Source organism: Simochromis diagramma, unplaced genomic scaffold (assembly GCF_900408965.1).
Source record: "Simochromis diagramma unplaced genomic scaffold, fSimDia1.1 OVJJ01000545.1, whole genome shotgun sequence".
In the NCBI taxonomy this organism is placed as follows: Eukaryota; Metazoa; Chordata; class Actinopteri; order Cichliformes; family Cichlidae; genus Simochromis; species Simochromis diagramma.
Window position 1 is genome coordinate 7,883,271 of NW_024387371.1, and position 24,869 is coordinate 7,908,139.

The 24,869-nt window shown below is 43.9% G+C and overlaps 2 protein-coding genes and 1 long non-coding RNA gene across 4 annotated transcripts in view; 2 read left to right on the forward strand and 1 right to left on the reverse strand.

The window, feature by feature from the left end:
• The first annotated feature begins 46 nt into the window (after positions 1–46).
• Positions 47–16,109, forward strand: gan (gigaxonin). The gene is made up of 13 exons (XM_040008030.1): positions 47–228; positions 906–1,129; positions 1,253–1,367; positions 1,460–1,810; positions 2,047–2,115; positions 2,847–2,998; positions 5,515–5,636; positions 5,740–5,852; positions 6,808–6,957; positions 8,480–8,616; positions 10,036–10,170; positions 11,195–11,304; positions 11,393–16,109. Exons 2-13 carry the CDS (start codon positions 945–947, stop codon positions 11,563–11,565), a joined length of 1,812 nt encoding a protein of 603 aa, XP_039863964.1. The 5' UTR covers positions 47–228; positions 906–944; the 3' UTR covers positions 11,566–16,109.
• LOC120719111 lies at positions 14,948–22,429 on the reverse strand. The gene is made up of 2 exons (XR_005692622.1): positions 20,537–22,429; positions 14,948–17,828 (listed from the first exon to the last, which is right to left on the reverse strand). It is a non-coding gene; the product is annotated as an uncharacterized LOC120719111 (long non-coding RNA).
• Positions 22,430–22,693: 264 nt separating this feature from the next.
• LOC120719107 (c-Maf inducing protein) overlaps positions 22,694–24,869 on the forward strand; it is a 42,222-nt gene continuing 40,046 nt past the window's right edge. Inside the window, exons 1-2 of one of the 2 annotated variants that reach the window (XM_040008028.1) lie at positions 22,694–24,362; positions 24,515–24,861. In XM_040008028.1, the coding sequence (XP_039863962.1) occupies positions 24,538–24,861 (324 nt within the window). In that variant the 5' untranslated portion in view covers positions 22,694–24,362; positions 24,515–24,537. Of the gene's footprint in view, positions 24,862–24,869 lie in introns of both variants that reach the window. The other variant, XM_040008027.1, reaches the window with a different exon arrangement.

Consider the following 24,869-nt stretch of genomic DNA (forward strand, 5'->3'; position numbering starts at 1 on the left):
TATAAATAGATATGTTCTCCGTTGTACGTTCTCCATTATCGTCACGTCCATTCGAGATGGATGTCATATTTACCACATTTTCCCAAGATTTGAATGTTGCACAACACATGCCTTGACGTCTACTTCCAAAATTTTCGTCCTGAGTGATCAGAGAGGGTGGATGAGTAATTCATGTAGTGTAGGTACGCCCTGTGCCCAGAAGAGAAAAGTGCATTTTTCAGTCTTAAGGTGAGATACTTAAATTTGTAATCAGTAAAAGGAAAGGATGACACCTCAGGTTTTGCATGCACTGTAAACAGTCCATGTCGGAACCCCATGTAAACATAGCTCCACAGTTTTCATTTACAAAAACAATTTGCTAAAATCATGTAACGATGTTACTTAAAAAAACGTTAATGGCGGCGTTGTCCTTCCTTTATCACGGGAAATCTTTATCGAGGAAATCTTTATCGACATGTCGGTTGTTTTGGTGCTATGCTAGCATTTACTGGCCAAACCTCATTTAGGAATATCAGTTCAAGTTTAGACTCGATACAATCAAGATCGCTAACATATATAAATGTAAATCATTGGGTCCCATGGGTCCTCGGGTGTTTCCGTAATATTCGGCATTAAATTGATTCACTGAAAGCATGATATGTTTGCTACGTTTGGGTTTTGCTAACGCGGCCCGTTTACACTCGCTGTACTGGCAGAGGACTAGCCACTCCAGAGAAGTCCTTTATTTAAAAAAAAAAAAAAAGTTTCGCAATGAAGAGTTTATGTTGAGACTTTTGAAACTCGATTTTAAGAATGGACCACTTTTCTTTTACTTAGTGCCGTAAACTGTGCATTACTGTCATCGTATGTTCGACAACATTAGGTGGTACTGTTTGAAGAAGCTCAGTTTGGCACTATGTTGGCAGGAGTGTGCTGTGCGTCCTCGGGCTGTCGCAAGCCTAGACATGCCCGACACTGCCTCCAATGAGCCCGGTTCGAAGGTTTCGGATCCACAACATTCCCAGAGACTCCTGAGAGTCCTTCGCACCTTTTGGCAGGAGCAAAGTTTCCACGATGCGCTGCTGGTGGTGGACGGAGAGGAGCTTCCTGTCCAGAAAAATATCCTGGCTGCTGCCAGCCCCTACATCAGGTCAGTCAGTCACAGCACAGATCGAACTGTTTGTAAACACCAGCCAGGGACAACAAGGGCGTGTCCAATTTTATTTAGTAGCAGTGCTATAGCTCAGATGATTCTTGCTTTACTTCCTGTTAGGACCAAGCTGAACTACAACCCTCCAAAGGAAGATGGGTCTACTTACAGAATCGAGCTGCAGGGGGTCTCTATGGCCATCATGAAACAAATCCTGGACTACATCTTCAGCGGTGAAGTGAGTGGGGATGCTTTAAAAAGCAGAGTGACCTGCTGATATCCTAATAGCGTGTGGCTTTCACTGACTGTTCATATGTACCTCACACACAGATCACCTTGAGAGAAGAGACCATCCAGGACATGGTGCAGGCATCCGACCTTCTCCTCATGACCGACCTCAAGTCAATGTGCTGCAAGTTCTTGGAGAGCTGCATCACTGCAGAGAACTGCATCGGTATCCGCCTCTTCTCTCTGCACTATTGCCTCTACCACGTGCACTACGTCGCCACAGAGTTCCTGCAGACGCACTTCCGTGACGTGGCGCTGACTGAGGAGTTCAGGGAGCTGCCACCGGACCGGCTCTGCGAGGTGCTGTCCATGGAGAAGCTGAATGTGGGCAACGAGAAGCATGTGCTGGAGGCCGTGGTGCGGTGGTTCGCACACGACCCGGATGATCGCAGGGTGGGTAGCACTGGAAAATGTTCTCTTTTTTTTGCAGAGATACCTGCAGCATTCAGAGGCAAGTCTCATTGTCTAACTTTAGTTTCATATCAACAAAATACTGATGAGTGGTTTTTCCTATTAAATTCTAAACTACATAACTATAAACACTTTTCTTTTTTATGCATATAAAACTGTGAAGGGCTGGCTCAAACTGAATAAAAACAAACAAACTGTTATTCCATCTGAATTTGCAGGTACGCATGAAGGAAGTGATGTCTGCCGTGTGGCTGCAGGGTTTGGATCTGAGCTACCTGAGAGAGCAGGTAAACAGTCTAAATACTTCTTACCAGCTGCTACTGGCAGGCACAGGGAGACCGTGTTTGGATGTGAATGTTACACTGAAAACTGTTGTGTCAATGTAAATGTATGTCATGAAAACTTTAACAAGAAGCAGGAAGTATATTCGATTTTATGAGCTAGGATTCTGATCCCAGCTTATCGTTTGGCTATAATGACAGCGTCACAGCTCAGGTTAAAGGCTGTAACAGCTGAAATGCAGGCTGAGGCTGCCTTTCTTCAACATTAAGTGTGAATACAATGAGTCTCTTTCTCCCCGTGTCAGCAAGGCTAACTGACAAATGAACCATGGTTTTAAATCTGAGAAAACATCAAATGGCAGCAGAGAATTTCAGAACAAAGTGGCTCCTGTTTTCAACATTAACAACACTGAGCATTGATAACTGAGTATACTGATGAGTGCTGTGTGTGTAGTGGCTAAAACACACACACTTTGTCTCCTTCAGCCTCACCTGGTACATCTCCTCCACCTGCAGACATGGACAGTTTAGCTGTGTGTGAGCCAGTGATCCTCACACGCAGTCATTCACCATGAAAACTCTCCTGAAAAGCTTTTAGTGACATCCCAGTGTGGGAGGAACTGCTGATTACCACCTTTATGTGGGAAAGCTGTGGCTTACTCAGTCTGCTGTAAACATACAAATGCAATATAAGTTTTGAGCTAACCTCGCTGTGTGCTACTGTTGTATCCCATCAGGCCATGGGGGAGCCTCTGATGAGGGAGGTGATCAGAGAGTACTGTCAGCCGGTGCTGACACAGGGTCAGCTGCAGGGGGAGGCTATGCTCGCTGCCTTCAAACCCAGAGGGTATTCTGAGTGTATCGTCATCGCTGGAGGTGAGGATCGCAAGTAAGTCGCACTCGCCAACTTTGTTTTGTTCTGTTTGGGCTTCATGCAAAGAAACAGAAGTTTATTTCATACAGTTATTTTGGCTGCAAATACATTACCATTTATATGCTTTATTTATTGTACTGTATTCTTCAGTGTCGGCTGATGACATCAAAACTGAAGTAACCTTAACTAACCGGCCTTAACTCGAGTGTAAATTGTGTAATTTTGTGCCATTCTGGAAGAATGACTCACGTGAAATAACCATGACAGTATTTTTGCCTGTGACTATGAAATGTTGGTTCCATGCGTCACAGTGTTCAACAAAGATAGCCTGGGACAAAATTCCGACACAGTCAGAATGAATGGATGACCATTTCACAGCTACAACCTGTGTCTACTGAGCGAAGAAAGGAAAGGTGGGGGTGGGAGGTATATCAGCACTTGTTGGAAGGAAAAAAAAAAAACAGCTGACGGAGGGAAAAAAAGATTGAAGCAGTAAAACTGAGCTGAGCGCTGCAGCAGAAGCTTGTTTGTGTGCTGTGTCCTTCAGATGTTATCACGACTGACGCAGCATGGAAACAAAGCAGATAACGTAGACTTTGAGATTCAGTTATCACCTTTGAACTTTGAATGCCTCTGAAATCTCACAGTGTGCTTCACTCTGTCCTGTAACCAAACCATCTCAGCTGAGATTAGTTCAGGTCATGGTGGCGGTGCGGTGGGTTGATGCAGTCTTTTTATTTAATTACATAAAAGCTCAGATACTTAAGGAAGCTAATAAATCTGATAAGACAATTTTATTGTGACTTTTTTTCTTTTTTCCTAAAAAACCCTGATCTGTACGACATCAGTGCTACTGCAGTGATTGATATGATGGCTGTATGAGTACAGACTCTGCGTGAGCGTTGATCAGAGTGAATGTGGGAATAAAAACTGTACAGATGTCTGCTTGATTTTGCATGCAGCGCCTACTAGAGGGAAGGAGTTGGAACAGGTTGTGTCCGGGGTGTGATGAGTGCGATGGCGTTGAAGGTGAAATAAACACTCCAGCTTCAAAAAGACTTTTCTGGCAGTTATTTCATGGTTCAGGCTTTGCAGGGTTAACTCCTCCTTAATATTTTGTGTGTGGCTCTATAGTGTACTGGTTAGCACATTCAAATGGTTGATGGTTCGATTCCATCTGCATCTGACACACGTCCCTTTGGGGTTGTGTCAGGAAGGTGATCTGATGTAAAACCTTCCCAAATCCAGCGTGAGGTTTAGGGAGATTTATATCTACTTGTATTTATATAAGTAGATATAAATACTTACTTTTTGTCTGGTTCCCTGAAAACTGTCAGAGATTTAATGAAAGTAAATACAGATTACTGTAACTTGTACAGGGAGAAGCAAATGATTTTCAGGCAATTCTTTTTTTTTTCTAGTACTGGAGCTACAATTACTCTGCAACAGATCTTTCTGGCTTCAAAACAAGAAGATCTAGTGTGTTCTCGTTAGTTGATTTCTAAAGGCTTTGTCCTAAGCACCCATTTAAAAGCTATATTGTTTTGTAGTTTTCACTTTGTTGGCCTACTTTTAAGATCAGGCTTCAAACTTTCCTTTTTGCTAAAGCATATAGTTAGGGCTGGACCAGGTGACCCTGAATCCTCCCTTAGTTATGCTGCAATAGACGTAGGCTGCCGGGGGATTCCCATGATGCATTGAGTTTTTCCTTTCCAGTCACCTTTCTCACTCACTATGTGTTAACAGACCTCTCTGCATTGAATCATATCTGTTATTAACCTCTGTCTCTCTTCCACAGCATGTCTTTTATCCTGTCTTCCTTCTCTCACCCCAACCAGTCGCAGCAGATGGCCCCGCCCCTCCCTGAGCCTGGTTCTGCCGGAGGTTTCTTCCTGTTAAAAGGGAGTTTTTCCTTCCCACTGTCACCAAAGTGCTTGCTCATAGGGGGTCATATGATTGTTGGGTTTTTCTCTGTACCTGTGAAGCGCCTTGAGGCGACTTTTGTTGTGATTTGGCGCTATATAAATAAAATTGAATTGAATTGAACTTATGCAACACAATCAATTGTTTGCAGAGAAGTCATACTTTGACTGTAGCTCAGGAAGTAGAGCAGGTCATCTACTGATCGGAAGGTTGGTGGTTCGATCCCTCCTCCAGTCTGCAAGATACTAAAGTTGCCAAGTTGCTCTCTGATGCATCCATCGGGGTATGAATGTGTGTGAATGTACTTAGAAAGCACTAAGTGTAGAGAGAGTGCTTGTGAGAATGGGTGTGATTGGGTGAATGTGGCATGTTGTATAGAGCGCTTTGAGTACTCCAGTAGAGTAGATAAGCGCTCTACAAGTATTAGTTCATTTACCATTTAAAAATATGCAGTCTGAACAGTCGGTCTGAACAGGCAGGCAGCCTGTTCTCGGTCTCCTGTGTGCACTTGGTCTTCAGTAAAAGTACCGGGAAGGCCGACTCACATCCTGTCTGAACAGAGTGACGGGAAAACCTTTTGTCTGATCTGATGCGTTCACTCTGTGCAGAACCAGGAAGCCGACAGCTGCGTCGCGCTGCATGTGTCCTCTGTATGACGCCAACAGGCAGGCTTGGATAGAGTTGGAGCCAATGAGCGTCGCCCGCCTCGGCCATGGGTTGGTTGCTGCCGGTCAGTGCAGTCCACCGCACCTACATGTCTGTAACAAAACGCTTTGTGTTCAGTAAAAGACATTAGCAGGTGTGTCATTAGCAAGGCTGTCTCTGTTGGTCAGGGGGGTTTCTGTTCGTGGTGGGTGGAACAGATGAACACAACGCAGTCCTGGCCAGTGGAGAGAAATATGACCCCGACTCCAACACCTGGAGCCCGATTCCCCCAATGCTACAGGTAGGATCACGTTTCTGAAACAGTTACTCATGGAAACCCATAAACAGATAAATGGCAGAAGTAAACTCCTGTGTGAGTGTGCAGAAAAAGTGCAAAATAGGGATGCTGTATTAAAAACAGCAGAATGCAGTGTTTTGCAAATGTCATATGATACACTCTGTCCTTCTGCTCAGTGCTTTTCTGTCAGATAGACACTAAACATGTATGAAAACCATCATTCGTGCTGCTTGGCTACATAAATATTCAGTATATACCAGACGTAGAGCAGACATGTTGCTGCCATATTGTTTTATATTTGACTTCATGGCCATCAGGTGTCAGCAGTGCTGCAAAAATTCCCTGACAGCTGAAGGGTTAAAGGCAGATGATACACAGAGCGCACGATCGTTCTCCAGAAAAGTGATGTCATTCACTAATAAAAGTTTGCTGTCATTAGTAAGTTCCTGATATGAAGTAGCTGGCGGAAACATGCTGGAAGGTGAAGTTAGGGGAAGGGCCCCGACAGAGCTCCACCAGCAGATCATCAGCTTATTAAAGCTGCTGCACCGAGATGAATTTGGCACAGGAGCACTGCACACAGTCTGAAAACAATATAATAAATAATACACTTCAAGCCAGTCATGGGGTCTGATCCCACTGCTGCGTTTGTGTTGACACAGACAAACAGCTGTGTGAAAAACTGACGTCACCAGCGGTACTCTTCGTGGCTTTGGTATGCTCTAATAGCGTATCTGATTTAAGCTCAAGTCCCCCTTTGCAAACAAACCGGGCCACAGATCGCCCAGCTGTGCCCAGTTGTGCTTTGCACTTATGAAACATCTGAACTTGGAACTCAGACGTGGGAACACCCAGAGACCCCAGGAGGGTGTTTGTTTGTGGCTGAGCGCACAGCTGAGCTTGGAGGATGTTGCTGGCGGTGGTGGTTGATTATATTAACATCCGCTGACGTTCTCAGGCTCGTCAGAACTTCGGTGTGGTGGAGCTGGATGGTCTGATCTATGTTCTTGGTGGAGAGAGTGAAGAGCTGGGGCTGATCACCGTCGAGGTGTTCGACCCCTACTTCAATACCTGGAAAATGCAGACCAGTATGACCATGATCCGCAAGGTAACCCCCTCACCTATATATACACACACACACACACACACACACACACACACACACACACACACACACACACACACACACACACACACACACACACACACACACACACACCTACCTACCTCCACCTCGGGTATTCATATCATCTAATTGACATAATGCTTTCCCTAGACCCTTACCCTAACCATATAAAACAAATGCCTAAACCTAACCACAACCTAACTATAACCCTGAAAAATGCCTTTAGATATATAAAATATCTAAATGGTATCAAATAAAATAAAAACAGACATTAAAATAAATAAATGTTGACGTAAGTGTTGAACAATTAATTAAACATAAAATTAACATGACAGAAATGCCCAAAAAGAAAATGTTAAAAGTGCAGAAATTGCATAAATAGAAGCAGGACAAATACTAAATGTTGTGCAAGCAAAGGAATAAAGTAAATACAGAAACAAATAAGGGTCTAAGGTGCTGCCCATGTAACTGCCAGGCTCAGGTTCTACTGTGGATTTTTGCTGCGTGTCATCCCGCCATTAAAACGATCAAAATAACACCATGAAATAATTGTAGACCACTTGGTGGAAAAAATGTCTAAATGTGGGTTTGCTGAAGTGGTGCGACAGATCGAATCGATATCTTTAGTGAGTTGGGTCTTTGTTATCAGTAGTTACTTTTTTAGCATTTCTACAGCTTTTCCATCTGAGCTCATCTGTTCTGCAGAACCGGAAGCTAACTGGCTGCTGAGTGTTAATGATGGGTGACAACGTCAGCAATTTGTCATCTTACACGAGAGTCTGAAACCACCAATCAGAGAGCTGCATGAGGTCAGCTTCTTGTTAAATTTGAAGGAAGGACCAGAAAAAGAGAACAGATGATGACAGTCTCCGATTTAGCTTGGATGGGTTGTGAATGTTTCCAGTAGCGTCAGCACTAGAATTCCCAGTACAATGCCCCTATCTATGTGTATTGGACTCGGTGTTTAGCTATTTTTGGAATAGGCTGGAATTTGACCCGTATTCCAGTTGGGAATGCTGTAAAACCCAGAGCGCTTGGAACTACGGTTGGCGTCACTTGTGTACGCCAATGATTTATTGCTCAAGCTGGAATTCGACTCAAACTGATGGATGTCACTTTGATGACTGAATGTAAAACTCTGAGTAAAAGGATTTGTCTATAAACTGTATATAAAAGATGACCTGCAGTTATGTCACGCAGCGATTCTGGACAAATTTATTTATATTTTTAAAGTGTGTGTTTGGGATTTGGTTTGGCAGCTGTATCCATACATGGGTTCAACACAAAGATCTCCTTCGATTCTCCTTAGATTAATGACTGGATGTTGGTGGTCTGTTATGACCCCGTCTTCAGCAGTAACTTCAGCAGAACAGCTCTCATTGTTCTGAAATGTTAAAAACAACAACAACATAAAATCAGTGACAGAAATATTTGGTTAGCTCGACGGCTGGACGACGCTTTGACCTCGTCTGATTTGTACGATCGTCTCCGTCTTCTCCTTCAGGTCGGCTGCTACGCCTCCATGAATAAGAAGGTCTACGCCATCGGTGGGGGCTCCTACGGGAAGCTGTTTGACTCTGTTGAATGCTTTGACCCCAAAACCCAGCAGTGGACGGGGCTGTGTCCTCTGAAGGAGAGAAGGTAAGCACAGCCTCTGCTGTCTGTGATCTTAAAACGTTAAAGTCGGTGTTTCCTCACAGTCCTGACGTTTTTCTTTGCAGTCAGCTTGTTTTGGGGGGGGGGGGGGGTTCTCTCACTGCATGCACACTTGCTGTGCAACACTTAACATTTAACTTCAGTGTTGTTGCTTTAATTTGGACTAGTTTATGTTGCACAACAGGAAATGAAACATAGCTCTGTAAGTCACTGTCATTCTCCCCAATCTGGAAGTTTTATTTTCAGTTTGACTAACTTTATCTAACATCACAGCTTCACTGACTTGCTCAGCAAGTGTAGCTGTTGAGTCATACGGTGCAGTCAGAACATTCAACACTGTGGTTTTTATTGTGCGTTAGTTGTGTCACACCTTCTCTTTCGTATTGCTGAATCCACACCAAGCATGCTAGACCCGTCTGTGCTACTCATGTGGATTTCATCCATCCACAGGTTTTGGTTTCATTATGCGCTGTTATGAGGGGGGTTTTTTTCTTCTCTGTGGGCGTCTGCAGAATTTCCTTATTGGTTTTTCTGTACTTTTTAAGCACCGCTGCTGCAACTGCGCTTTTGCCCACAGTATGTTCAGAATCTGCTGAGGATCCAACCCTCTCACAGCCGTGGCATTGTACTGAAATTCAACTAAAAAATGCTGAAAGGCAAAGGAATAAATTAAATAAATGTATTTCAAGAGCTGGACCGGGCCTCTGCAATATGACCCATGAGTTTACGGATTTTGGATCCTCAAACTTTTACCTGCCACCATTTGGTTCCAGAAATGATTCTATGTAAGACAAAATGACATAAATATTTATTCATCCCAAAGTTGAGTGAGGGTCGAGTAATAAGCTGTCACTTAATGATAGCAAGCTGCTCGAGGCAAGCCAGGTTATTTGTCTCATTAAAAATGCTCCAAAAGGCAGCGATGGCACGAACCCAGTGTCACTGCGCTGAAACCACATTGGTCTCCCACCTTCCTCAGAACGTCAGTAAAGTTAACCACTGAATAAGTTCTGTAGTTAAAAACAGATGACCATAAATCCTCGAGTTGTGGAGAGAAGCAGTGTTTCTGTATTCTTGAACAGAGGTCCTCGAGGCTTCACGGGGTGTACGTGGTCACATGCATCCTTTTTATAGCGTTAATTATTCAATTCAGATCAATTCAGTTTTATTTATATAGTGAAATATCAGCGCTTTACGTTTGTAAGGGAAAGACCAGCAATAAGATGACGCTCTGAGCCGGCACTTGGCGAGAGTGGGAAGGAAAAACTCCCATTTAAGGGAAGAGATCTCTCCCGTATGACCCTAATTTACTCGTTACTTATTATCTTTAAATGAATTGTTAAACTCATTGCATAGCGAGGAGCCCGCTTTACTGTCAACCCTCAAAATGTCTTTGCTGCTCAGGTTTGGCTCGGTGGCGTGCGGCGTCGGTCAGGAGCTTTACGTGTTCGGTGGAGTCAGAAGCCAAGAGAACGACAACCCCGAGCAAAGACAAATGACGACCTGCAAGTCTGAGTTCTACCATGACGAGATGAGGAGGTGAGTCGTTAAACGTTAAAACCACAGACGCAGCCACAGTGACGTAAACTGTGCTGGCGCAATAAAGTGCTGTCATATTTCAGCGCTTTCCCAAATGCTGTTAAACAGGGCAAGGAATTTTTAACAGTTTTATTTTGAATGCTTCCGTTATTGAATTTGCACACAGAACTGAAAAGATTTCACAGAATTCTGGTTCGTGGTTTCATTCAACGATCCGCTTTCGCCCTTCTCATTCTCCGCCATGTGCATATGAAAACAAAGGCACTTGCGCGTTTTACCCATATTCTATCGCCATATTTCATTTTCTAATCGTTGCCCAACATTATAGCGGTGTTACCGTGAACGGTATGATATGGCCCAGCCCTAGTTCTGCTGACCCCACAGATTTCTGATCGGGTCTTTGTGTGAGTCAATAACGTTCCCTTGTTGAGTCAGAAGACAAAACAATGACCCAGACCCAGTTTTCTTTCAAAATCTTCACGTCTTTCCTTCCGTCATGGGTCCACCTTGATGAAATCCCCACTTCCACTGAAGCATCCCCACAGCATAATACTCCCACTACCGTGTTTCACTATGGGGACAGTGTTCTTTTTTTTCTTTGGCCTCTCCCTTTGGCTCTAGGTTCATCTCATAATCGTGCTTAATCGTTCTCCAGGTTGTCTTCAGCGCACTTCGTTCTGGTTTGAAGGCGTCTCTTCTGTTTTTCTTGCAGTCTATTCCTGTCCAGGAAACGCTGCGATAACTTTATATATCCATTTCCTTCTTTGTGAGCATCAACAATTATTTTCCTCAAGTCTAAATTGATTTCTTTTATTTTTGGCATCATGCTTTCTCCAGTGACAGCTGAAAGTCTTGTTGAAGCTTTTATTTTGTGTGTATTTGGACGATAGCGCTCCATTTGAACCTCACTTTTTAAACTTGCAGCACATCGTTGCACAGATGAGCAGAGCTGACCTTACAGTTTGTACGTGTGGCTAATCTTACGATTGCATTATTAAAAGAAAAGAAACATGTTCTGCTGCAGGTGGATGTTCCTGGATGACCAGAACCTGTGCATCCAGACCAGCTCCTCCTTCGTCTACGGCGCCGTGCCCATTGGAGCCAGTATCTACGTGGTGGGGGACCTGGACACAGGTCGGTGAAAACATTAAATACAGCTCTGCTGGGCTTTCAGGATGTTCAGTATTTGATCCTGTTACCCTCTCGCCTCCTTTGGTTGCAGGCACAAACTTTGACTACATCCGGGAGTTCAGGCGCACCACCGGGACGTGGCATCGCACCAAGCAGATGTTACCCAGCGACCTTTCCAAAACGGCCTGTGCCAACTTGCGCATCGCCAATTGTCGACTGTTCCGCCTTCAGCTGAGTCAGGGCATGTTCCGGATCAGAATCTGAGCCGAGACAGCAGCCGGCAGCTCTGTCCCGGCTCCATGTGTCTCCACTTTTGCACACTGGTACGCTCTATCTGCTGTAGGTCTGAGTTTATATACAAACACTAAAGCGCTGTAGTCGCTACGCTTTGAAGATCTCGACTCCAGTCATTGGTTTATACTCACGACCCTTTTGATGTATATTTATTGTTGACCAAATGGGATAGACTTTAATCTGAACACATTTTTAGCTTTATGGGTTTTATGACATTTTTCTTATCTAAATCTATTTTCTTTGAAGTGTGGGATCCTTTTTTTACAACTTTCTTTTAAAGGACATTGCTCATTTTGAATGCTTTCTGGTTCTCGGTTACTTGGCGAGGGATTCATTATACACCAGTCACTACCCCTTTATTATACTAGAAATCACGCGGCACAGTTTTTGCAGAGGCAGCGAGGCCCGCTGTGGTGCCGCTTTATTAAAGGATCACTCTAGATCATTTCAAGGCTGCAAATATCCCATTATTATCACCGTTATGACGTTCCAGTTCATGATAACTTTGCACACGTCACCTTGTGGTGGAGATACGAGGGAAGGATGAGTCACACATGAAAGCAAAGTGAAAAGTTGCAGCAGGAATCAGCTGCCTTTTTGGTAAACGCATTAGACACTTGCCAGCTGACTCAGTCACATGCATATTAAGCCTCACATGCTGGTTTGTTTTACGTGTGTGTGGATGGATAATGTTCTGTTTGGCATGTGCTGGTCACAGCAAAAGCTGTATGCAGAGTTCTGCTGCTGCAGTTCTCGATGCTCATGCTAAAGTTCAGAGAAGCCACAGGCGGCTCTGGACACTCGGTTTCAGGCAGGTAGCTAAGCTGACGCTAATTGTTAATCAAAACTCCTTTTAGATTTGCTGTTTCCCACCAGCAAACACGCCTTCCTTTACCATCAACCTTTAATGCAAGATGCACATTACACCACCTTAGTTCATGTCTTTAGGTGAGGCCGAGGTCAACTAACCCCCATGTAGATAACTGACTAATGAAAAGGTGTTTTAAATCCATCGTGGGGAGAGAATAACTTTGGTTTTTACAGCCTAAAAAACATAATATGGGCACTTTAGCAGCACTGATTGGTGATCCTCGTTGTTACGTGCCTAAACTGAACCCTAATCACCCCGCAACAGTTTGACAGTTTAGAAGAAGGAAGTAAAATGATTTTGTACAGGAAGCTGTAGGAGCACAGTTCTGAATCCACAACCAAAGATTTCACAAATGTCTCTTAAACTCCAGGAAACTGTCGATGTTACTGGAGGCCCTCGCAGTGCGGTTGTGTCCTTTAAAAACTATGGCGTGCAGCTCAGACGGTGTAGAAAAGCCACGTGGAATTCTCCAAACTATGCACGAACACGGGTGACTTGCTTTTGGCGACGGCACCTGATTTCCATATATTCACAGAAACGTTCCCACGCGCTGATTTCAGCGTTTGCCTCTTGGAGCACAAACTCTTTAATGGATTATCACTTTTTATCTGAGCTGGTCCGGGCCGGTCCATTCTAAAACAGAGCACGTTACCCTGGTGATTTACTGGATGTGCTGCAGCTTTGCTGACCTCTGACCTGGCTTTACAGTCAGGACAGTTTTGGCATCTCTTGACCCCGTTTGTTCTGTGTGAGTTACAGCTGCTGGTGTCTGTCCTGCACTCAGCGGCTGCGCTTACAAAATGCCCCGTTCATGCAGCGCACTGTGTGTTAGGGCCGATCGCCCCGGGCCAAAACACAACTCTTTCAATTTGAAGCGACGCAAGAATGTCAGGTTTTAAAGACTTGCGCAAAAACTTGCATTCGACTGCAGTTGGAATCACGTCTGTTTTATTTTGTAAGCTTATTATTTATCATAACATAAATATTTAATACTTCAACTCCATAAATATAGCAACAGCATCAGTTCAAGCGGTAATTTGGTATAAACTGATATGTTGCAGCTGTTCGCCTTTATTTGCTGCACTGTTACTGGTTGGTTTGCTACACAAGCATTTGTAGCTCACCTAACAAAAACACTCCTGTTTTTTTTTTTTTTATTGTTATTTATTCCAAAATATATGCAAAATGTCATCTCATTTTTGTTTTTGTTTGTTTTTTTTACTCTCTATTATTACCAAGCAGCAACCTCCAGGGCTGGAAAATGAAGCCAGTCCATCAGTATTACGAGCTGTGGTCTGAGGAGCTTGGAAGACTGAACAAGCTTCTTGGATGAGAGGTGAAACATCTTCAGGAAACTTAAAGAAGTCCAAGCTCCTCAGACTACCGTGATCTGGATGACTGAGAACCTACACAGACATTAAGATCTGTGGTTCCTCGGATCAGTTTCTGTCAGTATCCAGACTCGCAGGTTAAATTGTCCACATGCACAGCAGAAATAAATACGTTTACAGCCTCCTACACAAAGACAGTTTCTGTTTTCTATACAGGCGCGACTTCTCTGGCCCCCACACAGACCGACCTACCTGCTAGCTGTCTGCAAGGCTCCCCTCACCTGGAGCGGTCATGTTCCATGAATTGAAGCCGGACCTCTCGATGGAGGTTGCGGTGCCCATATCTAGACGTTCAGTTACCATTTATTTGCTCTCCATGTTACAAAAGTCTTCAGAGACTGGGGGGAACGCTCTAGTCGCCTTCATTAACACCTCTACACGTTTTTTTTAATGATAAATTGTCAAACACAAGAGTTGATTGTTTAAATATGACAGTGATTCCAAGGGCCTAAATATTACATTTCGCTAATGATCAACTATATGTAACAGTTGGCTAAAAATAGTTATTGGCTCAACAATAACGGATTAAATATCGAAATAATTTGCTACAAAATAATAAATAATGCACCTTCTGTCAATTCAAAGGGTTTACGTGTGAGGACGTCATAAAAATCACATTAAAAGGATTTAAACAGCCACAGATGAACAACCACACAGGGCACATTACATCGTGACATTATTTAACTAAATCGAAGCCAAAAAGCAGAAGCAGTGTGTGAAATCCTAAAGACGTCGTGATTCAGCAGCTTGCAGAACCACCTTTATGTCCCACTGCAACACCTCCGTCCGGTTGAGGTCTGGACTTTGATTGAATCTCCTTTCTGTGGCTGTAAAACAAGACCAAATCTTTATATGTAGAATTTGTGGACTTCAAATTGTGAAAAGTGAGAATGAAAATTTCCAAGAGAGACCTGCACAAAGGTTACAACAACTACGACACATAAGAAGTAAAAAACAAATACAATATTCCACACAGACAAGTGAGCAACAGCAGATCATTAAGAGCTACATTAAAAACAGTCACATTTCTGACAATGTCAGCTCTTTCTGTAGATTATTCCAGATTAAACGGGAATAATGCCTTTTCCCCCCGCTCTGTCCTGATTCTCAGGACGATCCTTTGTATGACGCTGTGAGAGCGAACGCTCTATTGGTTGTGGCTTTTGCACATATAAACACACAAATAAGAGGAAACCAGCACAGGCAGAGTCTGACCTCACAACCCAGGTCACTGCTGATGTCTTTCCTCCTTGGTATTGTGTTAACAGACCAGCAAACTGCCAAAGTTTGCACACTTGCAGATGATCAGTTAATCGAGTGCATCTGACTCTCAGTACCAGGCTGCTCAACAGCTTACTTCCCGTGGAAGCAGTGAGGGTGCATCTAGTGTTTCACACGCGGCTTCTGCCTCAGGGTTTATTTTCGGTGAAAGAAACAACGACTCATTGTCACAACGTCGTGTATTGTAGTTTATCAGAGTTGGATTCATCAAATTTTAGGACCCGATAAGGAGCAAATGACTTTTATCTCCTGATATTTAAAACTTAAGTGATACAGGGTGTGCTTTCTCGTTACCATGACTAATTGCAAAATCGCTAAAAGAAATGGCAGGAAATGTGCAAATCTGAACACAGCTGGTGCAACAGGCTGTGAGGCACAGATGAATATGAAGCAACAACTACAATGAAACGGTTTGTGTTTTGTGCTGTAAATGGATTGTTGACATCAGTGGTGTTAAAGAAGACCCATTTACATCGACCCGGACGTAAATGGGTCTGTTGTGCCCGCGTTTCTGCCTGTATAGATGTGAGGAAAGACGGAGCTGACAGAGGTTTTTAAACCGTCTGATTTTCATCATCTGACACATTTGTTTTTTCACACTATCTGAAATTCATAAAAAGGCCATAATTGGACAGAAAGCTCTGATATGACAGCCCAGCTGTAACATTCCAGAGTGTCTTAACATTTAAAGTAAGTCATATGGTTTCCAAGCTGCTCCGTGTACGAAACAGCACTTGCTCTCATGTGTTCGCACCTCATGACTGTCTTTGTTGTGATGTGCTGGAAAACATTATAAGGGAAAATAATGGCCGTCTAACCTGAAAATAACCAAAGCTGTGTTGTGAAAGAAAGAGGGAGTCTTGTTTCACTTTGTACTTTTGTAACTGGTGCATGAGGAAGTTTTGTAAGATGTTTCCCATGAGTGTCGTTCGTTTACGTCAGAGGAATTAAAACTGTTGGTGGTCAAGCTGTATGTTTTTGTCTCATTTGCTTCTCTATTTTATTTCAGCCTCCAGAGAGAGCGACATGCTTAGTCACTTTCCTGCTGCTCATTTTGTATCATGCAAAGAGATGCTGAAAGCTCCTTGTGGTAGGACTCAACTTAAGCAGTCAAAGAAGTGCAGGAGACTGATGCTGTCCAGTGTAGCAAGTGATTTATTCACCATTTTGTGGCCCAAACAATATTTACAAAGAAACAAATAAGAAACTCAACTCTATAATTAACTCAATTCAAATAAACATAACTGAACTTACATCAACAGAAATTAAGGTCAAACTGCACACAGCTACACTGACCTGAACCTTTTTCCCGAAACACCTGAGTTCGTCTGCTTAAATAGTCCACTTAACCAAACAATTTCTCCTCTGGACTATTCCATTCAGTAGGTAGGTAAGATGAACATGATTATATTCAATCCTCTACTACTCCTCTTGACTGGCAACAAACTCTGTGGTGTAATCAATACATATCACAACAATAAATCTATTCCTTTATAAACCCTCTAAAATCAGCTTTATTAAATTATAAGAATTCTTCCCCTTCTGCACTTGGTCTCTTCCTGTGACCTCAGATGAACCCAGAAGGTATAAAGCAGGAAGTAAAACTACATTTCCTCCTTTTGCTTCTGCAAGACAGGTAGGCAAGTTCTAAACAATACAAATTAACAGTTGAAATAAATAACATGTTAACTTAACAAACTTGTAGGAATTGATTTAAACCAAGATGTTATATTATATAATCTGTAAAAGTGCAGAACATAAACAAACCTGGGATAGTAGATGTTTGCCTATTGCAGATTACATGTGAAATATGGTTAAATCAAAACAAGAATGTTAACTAAGAATGTAGACAAATGGTCTTCTCACCCACTTTGTCACACTCCTTAATAACACCTTTTATTGTTTAGGTTGACTGCATTGCTCAATAGCACATTCGGAGTATTTGCATTGGTATTATAAGGCTGGTGTTTTTTCCTGTTCTGCATCTGATCTGTGCCTCACCAAGTTTTCTTACTCGAGATGTACGCGATGCACTAAAGTTCATTTCTAAAACACAGACGTGTGCGACGTGCTCGAATTTGCACAGAGTTGTCCACATTCCGTTCGTGAGGGTTCTCAGTACAAACAAGCACCAAGGAGGACGGGAGGGTGAATCATGCCTGTAAATATGCTGATTCAGCTGAGAAATACTGGGAAATATTATTTGAAAGCAGCACAGAAGATCTGCAGAGCCTCGCTGCTTTGCTTACCAGCATTCTGTTCAGTTGCTACTCGGGGAAGCTCTCTGTCGGCAGCTCCGCTCAGAATCGTAGCCAAAGAGTGGAAGGTCTCATAATGTGGATGCTGCACCAAGAGCTGAGCATGAAAGCGAAGCTGTTGATTTACTGCTTGACCGATGGCCACGAGCTGTGATTAATGACCGAAGAAGATCGTGGGTAAAAGTGTTGGAAATGAGCTCAAAGTAGGCCCGCTACATCTGACCGCGATGCCTTCACGGGCACCTACAAGGTGAGCTGTTTCAGGCATGTCCACCTGGGAGGAGACCCCTGGGTAGACCAGGACACACTGGGGGGCTCGTGCCTCTTGGGGATGGCCTGATGTCCCCCAAGAAGAGCTGGAGGAAGTGGCTGAGGAGAGGCAGGTTTGGTATCTCGGCTTAGACTGCTGCCTCCACAACTTACACCTGGATGCTAATGAAGGTAGAAGTTGATGCACAAAAATATGCAGGAAATGACATGTGTGACCTCAGAGCCTCTGTTTAATGTGCTTCAGCAAAACCTACACGCAACTGCATTTTATAGTAAACTCCCCAACTTTACATTGTTATTTATCTTCAGGCCACTGAATCGCAACTATTGGTACCTGCAGGGCTTTAATTTAGGAGGGTAAAAATTACGTTTTCATTGTTTTGTTTTGTTTTTACTTTTTCACAATCTGTAATGACTGTGAATTTCCAGAGAAATGGGATAGTCTTACACAGCCAAGCGAGTAACCTGATCTCAACCCAGTAAGAACATCTTTGTCAGGCATTGGGGAAAAAACGATCCTGAATGCAGTGAGAGCACAGAATGGCTGTAATTCCTGAAACAGTTCATGCGATTTCAGCGGAAACGGTCGTCAGATATTATTTCAAGATTATTTTCATTATTGCCGAGACAAACTCCATCCTTGATGGAACTTGCATCATTTCCTTTGTATTTTGTTTGAATTGATTTGATATACCTTTATTAGTCCCACAAGGGGAAATTATTTCCAATAAGACCACAGATAACGCTGCCTGTTATAACTCGTCTCCTGAACAACACTCACCGGAGGGCCCGAGGTGTTGCAACAGGATGAGCTTTCCTTTTGAGGCACTGTTGGCAGTATGGTAGGGGTGGGGTCTCTACAAGAAAGGTGAGATGACCCAGGGGAAGCATGTGTAAACCTCAGAGGTGATACTGAGGTAGGCGTTGTGGTTTGGGACCTTTGGGAAGAGATTTTAAGCTCCTGCTCTCTCTTTTAACAGCCTTTCTCCTTCATAAGGACTCACTCGTTGCTTTGTTAGGTACACCATGTAATTATCTAATCAGCCAATCACATGGCAACAACTCGTATTTCAAGATTAAACCTCCTATCAGAATAGAGAAGTAATCTCAGTGACTCTTAACCTGACATGATTGTTGGTGCTAGATGGGCTGAGTGGTTCAGAAACTGCTGATCTAATTAATCATGTGTAGAGTTACCTGAGAATAATCTGAGAAATATACAGTGAGCGATAATTCTGGGTGAAAACCCTGCAAAATGCCCACTCGGGGTATGAACAGACCCCACTATGGCCCAGTACAGGTGTGAAATCTGTTTAGTGTGGACAGCCCACACTAAACAGAGAGAGGCCCACAGTGAGGGCCCGTGGCGTACCCACAGTATGCCCACATTATAGATGTGAGCTGCCCTACATTTTACACAGATACGGAGGCCCAGACAAGATAACCCACACACAGCACAACTGTGGTTCAGATTAGTGGGGATATTTTCTTGGCATGCTTTGGGCCCCTCAGAAATAAATGAGCATAATTTAAATGCAGCAGCATGCCTGAGTATTATTGCTCACAGTGTCAGTCCCTTTATGACCACACTGTACCCATCTTCTGATGGGTGCGTCCAGCACACAGCGTCACAAAGCTCAAATCATCTGAAAAACTGGTTTCTTGAACCAGTTCTCTGCACTCCAATGGCCTCCACAGTCACCAGATCTCAAACTAGCGCAGCGCCTTTGGGATGTGGTGGAACGTGAGATTCCCTTCGTGGATGTGCAGCCGACAAATCTACAGCAACTGTGTGATGCCGTCACGTCAACACGGACCAGAATCTCTGAGGATTCACCACCTTGAATCTGTGCTGTGAAGAAGGGCATCCAGCCCGGCACCAGCAATGTGTTCATAATAAAGTATCTGTGGAGTGCATGTTCCAATCTTAATAAATTTTCTCATGTCCAAACCTTTGTTTTGTTCCCTGTGTGTATATATATATGAAGATGTGATCCCCCTTTGACCTAAAGTGTTTGAGGGATGAAAAAAATGGTTATTTCCCACATTTTTAGGACATCTAACATCTTTTTTTTCCAGGTACAGGCTTGCACACCCTATAGCTTGTTCAGTAAAATCAAACTTATGTCGGCAGAGTTTAAACGCTCTCTGAACCTTTGCTCTCACTGACACTTACATGTTTGTAAAAACACAGAAGCGACTGGTGTCGCTTTGTCTGTAATAACTTTCTGTCTCTTTGTAGCTCCTTTTAGTATCTTTGTGTCTCTTTGTGGTCACATTGCATCTCTGTGGGGTCGTTTTCTCTTTTGTCTTTGTTGTTATTTTAACTTTATGTTTTTTACGTGTCTGTTTGCATCATATTACATCTCGATAGGCTGATGTTTTCTCTTTAAATTCCATCTATTTGTATTTCTGAATGCTGAAACTGAGTTCTGTCACTGTCCAGTAACAAATGCGTAGTTACTCTTACTTTGGCGCCTCATGATGTCATTAAGTACACAGAACACAATCGGGCTTGGCACTCTCTATTTTTTTTATGCCTTTTTTCCTCATCATTTTCATCAGTGATATGTTCAGGATGTTGAATGTAATACTTAAGAAAAACCACAGAGATCACACTTAATCAAAGGGAGATTACCCATGATGGATAAATATCGCCACCCCCTCATCACCTGTGCATTTGTCATTCAAATACATGTTTGTATTTCTGCTGATTTGTATGATGCACAGATAAACGGCCTCTGTGGGTAGAAGTTCTGCCATGAATGTGACTAAACAGGTAACAGAGCTGAAATGCACAGAGGGTTAGGAAAATCAGCCATTGCCTTAATGTAAAGCATCTACCTGGGAAGCATTTTTTTATGACCCACCTGTGTATGTGAGTAAGTGGAAACATGAGTCACGGTGACTGTCAGCAGTGGCTGGGAAGGCATGACTCCGGGGCTCGTATTGTTCAACATCCGCTTGGATGAGACATCTATGACGGACATTGGCAAGTTGTGGCAAGTTGATCTTTGCGATCCAAAATAAGCCTGTCGGGGTCCAAAGCTGCTCTGGTGGCTTTTTTGATGGACGAGAGTAAAACCAAAGGTATACAATATCCTCTGACGGCTGCAGCATTCATTACATTCCTTCGGATGTGGACATAATCCTGTTGGTTAGTCATTCTGCTGGGGCAAAAATATATTTAGTATGTTCATGACTAAATACATTTTTGAATGATAAAAATCATTATTTACTAATTTTCAAATATTAATATATTAATGTAAACACAATAAAATAGCAATAAAATGTTTGGGTTTTGTTCTTAAAAAATTATGTGGAAATTCCGAACACAAAGCTTCCGGGAAAGAAAATGCAGCTTTGGGAAGCTGAAATAGGCACAATGCTACTTCAACCCTATTGGCTGGCATTTGCAAAGTGTTTTTAGGATGATACCTTAAGGTATATCTTCTGTTTGACCTGTTAAAATAGGCAGTTTCTAGCATTTTTAGACAGGTCTCACGTGTTCACGGTTTTAGTCCCTAACCCCTGCGAATACCAGGGGTCAACTTTAATTTGAGAAAGTCTATTTATTCTAGGCTTCTCAAAAAAACTAAGGGAAAACTTGATAAACAACAATAACTGGAAGCTGTCTTTTTGCAAACAATCAAGATGGATGATTGGATGACTGAGAACCGACACAGACACATATGTGCACCGAAGAAGCAACAATAAAACAACATCCAACAAGTGATAGTTTTGCAAGTGCTCTCCACGTACCATTGCTCTCATCTTGTCCCACCTCACTCATGTTTCTCTAGTTTTACCTTTTTGTCTGTGTCTTTGTCATATCGTAGCCAGTAGACTTTTATAAGATCATGCAAAGTTTGCTATGTCTTGCAGAACAGCCTCATATGGAAATTTCAAGTTATTTTCCACCATGTGATTCAGGTAATAACAGAAGGATTTCATCATTTGTGAAGCCATGCTGAAAATACTCAGCAATTTGTGCATTCATGACCTGGTAGGTTAGTTGTAACATTTGTAGCTGAGGGCTTTAGCTTCCAGGTAACAAGGAAATGACATAATTCACGTAGATTACTGATTGGCAGCGCTAAGTCAAAATTTCGAGTTATGGATACTTTTTTTTAGTGGAGGCAACAGGCTTCCAAAGCCTCAAGAGTCTGGGAGAGATAATGGGAGATGGGCCATAGAAGGCCATCAACCCAGCAGCAGGACTGGTATCTGCTCCTTTGGGAGAGGAGGAGCAGCGAGACCGCTGCCACAGCCCTATAAAATGACCTTGAGTAGGCTACTTGGATGCAGACTCCGCGAGCACAGGATGACGTCCAAACGTCCAAAGACTGGCATTCAGTCAACCTGAATGCCAGTCACACAGCACATGTGACAGATGTTATGGCACCTATGTAAATGTACATGCTTTTTGTAGCAGTTGGGTTTTTCAGTTCTCCTTTGTGGTGGCTTGTCACATTCTTGCTGATGAGACTCTTCGTCTGTCTTCATCTGTCTTGCATGCTTTTGAGGCTATGCACAGATTTTAGATGAGGTTTCGGTTCAGGGACTCTTAGGGCCACAGGAAAGCCTTCAGCTTGCACCTGCTGACATATATAAATTCCCCTCTTGTCCCTGCAGGCAGTCTTTTATCCATCAAGCTCTCGGGTCCTACCGGAGGCCTGGGAGCTTGAGGGTCCTGCGCAGTATCTTAGCTGTTCCTAGAACAGAGATCTCGGATGTTGTTCCCGCGCTCCGATTACCACTGGGACCACTGTTACTTTCACCCTCCACATCTTCTCCAGCTTCTCGTTTCCCTTCTTTCTGATGTTGCTGTCATCTGGTATCGCTACATCTATCACTACGGCCATCTTTCTCTGCTTGCCTACCACCACTATGTACGGTTGGTTAGCCATCACCAGTTTCTCCGCTCGATCACTCGAGAATGACTTCCATGTCATGGCGTTCCATGTATGCCCTGCCTGCTAGCATCTTGCACCCTGCTGTTATGTATACTTATTTTATGTTATGGAGCTTGTGCTCAGAGCTTGTTCCTGTGCTGCCATGATTAGTCCCTCTGTGCTGTCTTTCAGTTCAACTTTGTTCAGCCACTGGTAGGATTTCTCAATTATTAGCCACTTTAGTCACTTCTTCTATCAGATATGCTGTGCAGGGCCCTCCCCTTTCTCAGGTTGCTGCTGCCTGAGGTATTCACTAAGCACACTATCAGTTGTGGCCATCTTCCAGATGTACTCATGGATCTGTTGTTTCCTCCTGGACAGCGGCTCTGACACTCACTAGTCCTCAGCCACCTTTCTTCCACTTAGCACAGTTTCAGGGTGCTGGATCTGGGGAGAAAGCCCCCATGTCAGTCAGAGTCAGTGGCTCCTATCTCCTCCTTTGGTCAGCTTATTATCCCAGCAGGGTACCTGATCACCGGCAGGGCTTAGGTGTTCATTGCCCAGATCTTGTTCTTCCTATGCAGCTGACTCTTCGGGACTTATCTGACCCTCTGCAGGTGTTTGGTGGTTGCAGCTTTCACAGCAGCCTCTTCATGATACCGATTCATTTTTGCAAGATTCAGGTTCAACACATACTGGAATATAATGCAGTGAAGCTCTCAGGCTTTATGTTCTGCTTTCAAATAATCATTCCCAGCTGCTGTCATATTATCATAACTGCTGAGTCGATACACTTAAAGGGATCATTTACTTTTCTGTCCGATCTGGTTTCTGAATTTATAACAAATGATATCCAACATATAGGCCTGTAAATACAATTTTCTTCATTTTATGTACATAATGTATATTACTTTAAAAAAAATCAATCCCTTCCCTTTCTGTTCCCCATTTCTGTTCACAAAGTTGTCTCTGAGTGCCACAGAAAACTAACCTCTGCCTTTGCAAATGGCAGATGTATCTAATCTGGCTGTGGGGGCAGATTTCGATCAGCAGCTCGGAGCTGTGTAAACTGCCCGTCGCCTGCACGCATCAGCCCGCCAGCGATCGTCTTTTCCTTCCCTGGAAAGTAACGACGCTGCATCATTTCCTCAGAACTGGGAAAAGAAAATGAGGATTCGCCTGAAGTCGCTGCGCCCTCCTCCATTTTTCTGCGCGCACGGGGGAGGAGGGTGAGCGAAGCTCGAGCGTGCGCCCTCGGCAGACACTCAAGCGCAAAAGACACACGGCTCATCCGCTCACCTCCCCATTGACGTCAGTCCGGTGTCACATGAACGAGCGAGGACCAATCGGCTCGGCGCTGCCGGAGAGTGCTGGCTGCTTTACACCAAGATAGGGGGAAAAGACTGAATAAAAGGAAACCGTGCCAGTGAGCTTGTAATGACCACAAAATCCCACGGAGGAGCCCACGGTCGCCGCCATTGGATACTCGTCCCGTTTTCTAGTGAATCCCGCACGTTTCTCGCTGTGGATTATTGCGTTTGGAGCCAGGGCGGACGGAATGGATAAGGCCATGGCCCTAACATATTGAGTAGCTCGTTGGTGGCGGTGGTGGAGGGGGAGGCGAGACGCGCACCGTGGAGACAATTTATGGGGCATTGTGCGGGGAGGAAAATGGTGGATTATTTGCAGTGTGTCACGAAAATCTCCCCACATCTGGATCTCCTGCCTTGAGACACTGATCGGTGGCGTTTCTGCGCCTGTCTACAGTAACCGAGGTCGTGTTGTAGCAGTTGGTTGGTAGGTAGGTACCCCCCCTCACCCCCACCCCCAAGCTCGATCTGAACGACCTCATTTAAAAAAAAAATATTATTATTATTATTATTGGTTTTTTACATATTCATGTCGGATTGTCGTGTCGTGGCGACGCGCTCACTCTCCCCTCCTTGAGAGCAGAAACTGTTGGATTACAGACAACTATGGATTTCACCAGCGGCGGCGGCGTTGAAGGCAGCGAGCCGCACAACAATCAGTTCTACCAGTGCGAGGAGAACAAGCCTCTGCTGGCGGACATGTCGGAGAGCAATAACAACACGAAGCTGGGCGCGGGGCCGTGCAAGAGGTCCCTGCATCACTGCAGCAGCAGCGGGATGCGATACAAGCTGCTCCATGAGGGGGACATCCAGGTGTGCGTGGTCAAACACCCCCGCACCTTCCTCAGCAAGATCCTCACCTCCAAGTTCCTGCGGAGATGGGAGCCGCATCACCTCACGCTCGCGGACAGCAGCCTGACCTCGGCCACGGTAAGGAA